Here is a 7,823-nt window from a genome sequence, read left to right on the forward strand (position 1 = left end):
AAATATACAAATACTAGTAGTCTCGCCCGGCGTTGCTTGGGTTTGTTTCGACCCTTTAGAATTGGAATTTTTGAAAAGTAAAAATTTTGCATTATGTAGCTTGTTATTCTCTTTAAGTGAACATTTTTCTGGCTGAAATACACTGAAAAATGGTGACACAGCAGTAAAAAATAGGGATTTTCATAGAAAAAAGCACCTTTTTCATATAAATAATTTTTGGTGTTAACATGGTCCGATTTGAATTTTTTCATCTACGGAAGGAAGAGCAAGCCTTCTTCTATCATACTCTCAATTTTGGTCAACTTGCGCCGCAGGGTCTTGGAGGAGATGGTGTTAGTTGAAGGCTACCAAACCTTCCATACACAGGCAACTTCAGCTTTAGGCACAGGAATGGCTGTGTGGTAAGTAGCTTGCTTACCAACCACATGGTTCTGGGTTCATTCCCACTGTGTGGCACCTTGGGCAAGTGTCTTCTACTATAGCCTCGGGCAGACCAAAGCCTTGTGAGTGGATTTGGTAGACGGAAACTGGAAGAAGCCCGTCGTATGTATGTATATATATGTGTGTGTGTCTGTGTGTTCATGAGTTGTTATTATAGATATTTCTACTCTATTATATAAACTTCCTGAAAATACAGATATTGGATAAGTTTAATAGTTCAAATAAACGTTGTGAATTTGCATTTTTGAATATCTACCTTTTAAATATATTCTATGTTTTTTCTTTCTATTCTTTCAGAAAATCACATGAAATTGGCTAAAAAGTATTTTTTACTTTTAAAGAATCATCAATATGTATCATGTTTGAAAGACTCTGCAAAGATATTCTACAAACGTATAATCCTGCTTCTATAAAACATTGCTGAATTACAGTAAAATATTTCCTCTGAGAGAGAAAGCATTTCTTTACTTCTGTGTCTGAAATGTGCAAGAGATAATTTTCTCTTTTAAATATACTTTGATGGATTTCCAAAGAGTATTTGCAACATTTTTAAATATTGGCATTGATCACATTTAGAAGAAATATAAGAGAAGTGATATTTGTTTGGAATAAACTATAAAAACAAAAAGAAGCAAAATATCCATAAATTTTGGTGAGAGGAGAAATATTATTAAAAAGTTGTTGATCTGTAGAACTTGAAGGGTTCATTATATTTTTCTTGAAGAGATGTCGGAAGAATTAAGAGAATCATCATATGACTGTGACATCTGCAAAGAGTCATTCTTAGAAGAAAGTAAATTCAATCAACACAAACAAATTCATAGAAGAGAGAAACAACATCATTGTGATATCTGTGGTAAATCATTCTCTGTTCGCAGTAGCTTAACCAAACACAAGCGTATTCATACAGGGGAGAAACCATATCAATGTGATATCTGTGGTAAATCATTCTCTCACAAAAGAAATTTAACCAGACACAATCGTATTCATACAGGAGAGAAACCATATAAGTGTGATATCTGCAGTAAATCATTCTCTCGAAATCACCAATTGACCGAACACAGACGTACTCATACAGGAGAAAAACCAAATCGCTGTGACATCTGTGGTGTAACTTTTGCTGCTGTGAGCACTGTGATAGCACACAAGCGTATCCATACAGGAATCAAACTATACCGGTGTGATATCTGTGGTGAATCATTCTCTGCTGTGAGTACCTTAACTACTCACAAACGTACTCATACTGGCGAGAAACCATATCAATGTGATATCTGTGGTAAATCATTCTCTGAAAATAAGAATTTAACTACCCATAAACGCACTCATACAGGTGAGAAGCCATATCACTGTGATACCTGTGGAAATTCATTTTCTCAAAGTTACCAGTTGACTCTACACAGATTTATTCTCACAGGACAAAAACCATATCAGTGTGATATCTGTGGTAAATCATTCTCTCGAAGTCAACACTTGGCTATACACAAACGCACTCATACAGGTGAGAAACCATATCACTGTGATATCTGCGGTAAATCGTTTGCTGTTAGAAGTAAGGTAACTTCTCACAAACGTGTTCATACAGGGGAGAAACCATACCAATGTGATATCTGTGGTAAATCATTCTCTTTTGGGTGTAGTTTAACCACTCACAAACGTGTCCATACAGGTGAGGAAGTCCATTATTGTGATATCTGTGGAAAATCGTTTTCTTATGGATGTAGTTGCCAGCCTCGCCCCCGTGCCGGTGGCATGTAAAAGCACCATCCGTTCGTGTCCGTTGCCAGCCTCGCCTGGCCCCCGTTCGTGGCCGTTTGCCAGCTCCATCTGGCACCTGTACGGGTGGCACGTAAAAAGCACCCACTACACTCGTGGAGTGGTTGGCGTTAGGAAGGGCATCCAGCCGTAGAAACACTGCCAGATCAGACTGGGCCTGATACAGCCTTCTGGCTTCACAGACCCCAGTTGAACCGTCCAACCCATGCTAGCATGGAAAACGGATGCTAAATGATGATGATGTAGTTTATCTCGGCACAAACGTATTCATACAGGAGAGAAGCCATGTTAATTAATAATTCTCTGTTCGGATTAGCTTCACTGAATTGTAATTTATTTATACGCCGATGCCAGCGCCGCCTTGACTGGCACGTAAAAACCACCAATTGATCGTAGCCGTTACCAGCCTTGCCTGGCATGTAAAAAGCACCCACTACACTCACGGAGTTGTTGGCGTTAGGAAGGGCATCCAGCTGTAGAAACACTGCCAGATCAGACTGGAAACCACACGTCGAGCAAAAGGGCAAAAGCTTGCTCGATTCTCAGTACGTATACCACCGCTCGAACCGTCGAACCCATACTAGCATGGAAAATGGACGTTAAACGATGAGGTTTATATGTATCTCATTGTGTTCGACTCTCTTCTACTCTTTTACTTGTTTCAGTCATTTGACTGTGGCCATGCTGGAGCACCACCTTTAATCGAGCAACTCGACCCGGGACTTATTCTTTGTAAGCCCAGTACTTATTCTATCGGTCTCTTTTACTGAATTGCTAAGTGACGAGGACATAAACACACCAGCATTGGTTGTCAAGCAATACTAGGGGGACAAACACAGACACACACACACACATATATATACATATACGTGTATATATATATACGACGGGCTTCTTTCAGTTTTCATCTACCAAATCCACTCACAAGGCTTTGGTTGGTCAGCCCGAGGCTATAGTAGAAGACACTTGCCCAAGGTGCACGCAGTGGGACTGAACCCGGAACCATGTGGTTGGTAAGCAAGCTACTTACCACACAGCCACTCCTGCGCCTATATATGCTTGTATATATACATATAGATGTAGGTACGTACATATATGCATATGTTTTATTTATCAGTACGTTTATATATTTGTTGTGCAAAATGGCTGATGGTTAGTAAGGAGAGACACACAAATAAGAAAGGAGAAGGCAAAGGACCACTGATGAGGTCACAGTGTGACGAAAGAGCTCTGGCCGAAATAAGATTAAGATTAATGTAAAAAATAAATAACACTGAAGCAAAGTTAACACCAAATATATAGTGCGTGTGTTTTTATTGGCTAAACTGGCAAAATGACCATTCCGAAATATAACAATATTTCATTCATTATTTTGTTATTAAATGACGAAATGCCACTCATCCTCTTCCAAGTAAGTTTTATCATCATCGTTTAACTTCCGTTCTCCATGCTAGCATGGGTTGGACGGTTCGACCAGGGAAGCCAGAAGGCTGCACCAGGCTCCAGTCTTATCTGGCAATGTTTCTACAGCTGGATGCCCTTCCTAACGCCAACCACTCCGTGAGTGTAGTGGGTGATTTTTACATGCCACCTACACAGGTACCAGGCGAGGCTGGCAACGGGCACGGTCGGATTGGTGCATTTTACGTGCCACCGGGACGGAAGCCAGTCGAGGCGGCACTGGCATCGGCTACGATTCGGATGGTGCTTTTTACGTGCCACCAGTCCAGGGGTCCTGGCATCTGCTGGGTGCCAGTCATAGGATTGGTTCAATTTCGATTTCACTTGCCCCAACAGGTCTTCGCAAGCAAAGACATTTTATATATATAGGCGCAGGGGTGGCTGTGTGGTAAGTAGCTTGCTAACCAACCACACGGTTGCGGGTTCAGTCCCACTGCGTGGCATCTTGGGCAAGTGTCTTCTGCTATAGCCCCGGGCCGACCAATGCCTTGTGAGTGGATTTGGTTGACGGAAACTGAAAGAAGCCTGTCGTATATATGTATATATATATATATGTATGTGTGTGTGTTTGTGTGTCTGTCCCCCCAGCATTGCTTGACAACCGATGCTGGTGTGTTTACGTCCCCGTCACTTAGCGGTTCGGCAAAAAGAGACCAATAGAATAAGTACTAAAAGGCGGTGCTCCAGCATGGCCACAGTCAAATGACTGAAACAAGTAAAACAGTATATGTATATGGAAAGCTAAGTAATCTATTTCCATTTAAGATTTTAAAATTTTAAATATTCTAATAAGTCTTATTGTATACTATATAAACACTGATTGTTATGTAATGGTTCAGTTATCGAAGTTATACTCTTTACTTGTATCAGTCATTTGACTGCGGCCATGCTGGAGCACCGCCTTTAGTCGAGCAACTCGACCCCAGGACTTATTCTTTGTAAGCCCAGTACTTATTCTATCAGTCTGTTTTGCCGAACCGCTAAGTGACGGCGACGTAAACACACCAGCATCGGTTGTCAAGCAATGCTAGGGAGACAAACAGACACAAACACATACATATATACGATGGGCTTCTTTTCAGTTTCTGCCTACCAAATCCACTCACAAGGCTTTGGTCGGCCCGAGGCTATTGTAGAAGACACTTGCCCAAGATGCCACGCAGTGGGACTGAACCCAGAACCATGTGGTTGGTAAGCAAGCTACTTACCACACAGTCACTCCTGCGCCTATATATATATATAATTATTAGATTTTAACTCTACATTTATTTGTAAGATTTTACTTAGCCAAAGAGGTTTATTGATCGTTAATAGTAATAGGTTTCTTGTATTAATTTATCTCTTAATTATATTAATATTTATGTAAGTAGTATTGGATTAATTAATTAATTAATCTTTATATTTATTGATAGCATAAATTTTAGTCTTTAATCACTATATTTGTTGATAGTAATTATTTTTAAATCTTTATATATAAAACTGAAGTTGTGTGAGAGTCTGTCTCCTCCGAATTAGATTCCTAACTACTCCCACATTTTGCGGTGCAGTTTAACCAAAACCGGGTATCTTATAGTCGTGATTCATATCGAGCCCTTCTGGGTATTTGCATGCGTCTACGATGAGTCTATGATTTAAAACAAAATTTACCATCATTTTTTGCTCGGTTTATATAAGGGAAATAACTCTCTAAAAATGCTTATATAGTTATTTCCCTTACAAACAACGCCGGGCGATACTGCTAGTATTTTATAATTATTAGATGTGTACTTAAATCTAAAATATGAATAACGATTATTTAGTTAAATAATTTGGTAATTAAATTTTTGGACTATAACTGAGTTAAGGATATTGTGATTTTATTATGTTTTTTAAAGCTATATTCATACCAGTGCTGGTGGCACATAAGAGAACCATCCGAACGTGGCCAGCCCCACCCCGACTGGCTTCCGTGCCGGTGGCACATAAACAGCACCATCCGATCGTGGCCGTTTGCCAGCCTCATCTGGCACGTAAAAAGCACCCACTACACTCACGGAGTGGTTGGCATTAGGAAGGGCATCCAGCTGTAGAAACATTGCCAGATCAGACTGGGCCTGGTGCAGCCCTCTGGCTTCCCAGACCCCAGTTGCACTGTCCAACCCATGCCAGCATGGAAAGCGGACGTTAAACGATGATGATCTCTAATAGTTGACTTTGTTGTATTATAGCTATTTTTAATTGATAAAATATATTCGTAGTATAAATTGTTAATGAATTTTCCATTTGTTTATTATTTTTTTAGTTAATGACAGGTTTATTTTAAAAGTAAGTAAACCCTTTTTTTAATAATTTATGTTATATGGTATTTATTGGATACTATATAACTACAGATTGATAATCTCATTGTATAAGTATTTAGTTGTTGAAAATATGTATTTCATAACTATATGGTTTTAATAAGTTATTAATTAGCCAACGAGATATTTGGATCGTTAAATAGTTATAGAGTTTTTTTAAGATAGTTTATATACTCTTTTACTTGTTTCAGTCATTTGACTGCGGCCATGCTGGAGCACCGCCTTTAGTCGAGCAAATCGACCCCAGGACTTGTTCTTTGTAAGCCTAGTACTTATTCTATCGGTGTCTTTTGCCGAACCGCTAAGTGACAGGGACGTAAACACACCAGCATCAGTTGTCGAGCAATGCTAGAGGGACAAACACAGACATATATACGACGGGCTTCTTTCAGTTTCCATCTACCAAATCCACTCACAAGGCTTTGGTCGGCCCGAGGCTATAGTAGAAGACACTTGCCCAAGATGCCACGCAGTGGGACTGAACCCGGAACCATGTGGTTGGTTAGCAAGCTACTTACCACTCCTGTTTACAATTTGCTTTTTCATAAGTAATAATGAATAATTAATTTATTTAGTTTTTTTTTTTGATAGAGATAATTTTAGATCTTAATTATTATATTTATTGATGATTTAGTTATTATTCAAATATTTTATAATTATTTGATTTGAACTTAAATTTAATAATATGAATAGTCATTTTTTTTTTTGTTAAATAATTAGATATTGACTATTACTGAGATTAGGTTATTCGTGAGTTTACTATGTTTTTTTAAAGCCATATTATATCTGTATAGATAAATACATTTTCTATCTATTCTTACCTTTAAAATTAATGTTTAACATTATAATTGGATTGTATGACATAATTGTTAAAGTTTCTAGTTTGATAATAGAGTTTTTTATAAGAAAAATTATTATTTTATTTATTTCTTAAAAAATATTGTTTAAATATATTTGCTTATTTATTTAACTATTATCATTAACCTGAAGATTGACTATAACCATAATTCGAATTAGGTTATGGCCATGAAACGTACGTAGTAGTTTTACTTATCTTATATTACACTTTTTGATAGTTATATATATTTAAATTAAAAAAAAGTTTAAAAATTTATTAATTTAAATTCAAAAATATAAATTAATAATTTTAAATATAGTTTGTATATTATATTAATTATTTTTATCGTTTTCACTGTTTGATTTGCCTAATAGTGGTTTTATCTCTAATTTAATTTATATGTATGTATATATATATGTGTGTGTATATATATGTGTGTGTATATATATGTATGTATATATATATATGTGTGTATATATATATATATGTATATGCATGTATATACATATATGTATGTATATATATGTGTGTATATATATGTATATATATATGTGTATATTAATAGTTATCACCATACTAATATGGCAGTCTTATAAATATAAGACTGTCGCTGATTAGCTCCAAGAGGCCACTGCCTCTAGCTAGCTATTTGACACACAACCTGCGTCCATTACAAACCTTTGTACAGGGGAGGTCAGCCGCTTCATCCTGCTAGTCAGACAGCTGTTCGAAGGTTTGTAATGGACGCAGGTTGTGTGTCAAATAGCTAGCTTGAGGCGGTGGCTTCTTGGAGCTAATCAGCGACAGCTTTAGTCTTATATTTATAAGGCTGCCATATTAGTATGGCGATAACTATTAATTTCCAGTAACGATGCCATAATCTTCTTTAGAGAGACTTAGTAATTTTAATATTTCTATTATATATGTGTATAGTTATATATATACACACATGTATATACATGTGTATATAGACA

General features: G+C 37.1%; 1 protein-coding gene across 1 annotated transcript; it reads left to right on the forward strand.

Moving 5' to 3' along the window:
• The first annotated feature begins 1,001 nt into the window (after positions 1–1,001).
• Positions 1,002–2,902, forward strand: LOC118761205 (zinc finger protein 239-like). The gene is made up of 3 exons (XM_036498943.1): positions 1,002–1,297; positions 1,382–2,158; positions 2,457–2,902. Exons 1-3 carry the CDS (start codon positions 1,168–1,170, stop codon positions 2,504–2,506), a joined length of 957 nt encoding a protein of 318 aa, XP_036354836.1. The 5' UTR covers positions 1,002–1,167; the 3' UTR covers positions 2,507–2,902.
• The last annotated feature ends 4,921 nt before the right edge of the window (positions 2,903–7,823 follow it).

The sequence above is a fragment of the Octopus sinensis genome, unplaced genomic scaffold, assembly GCF_006345805.1.
Source record: "Octopus sinensis unplaced genomic scaffold, ASM634580v1 Contig10572, whole genome shotgun sequence".
In the NCBI taxonomy this organism is placed as follows: domain Eukaryota; kingdom Metazoa; phylum Mollusca; class Cephalopoda; order Octopoda; family Octopodidae; genus Octopus; species Octopus sinensis.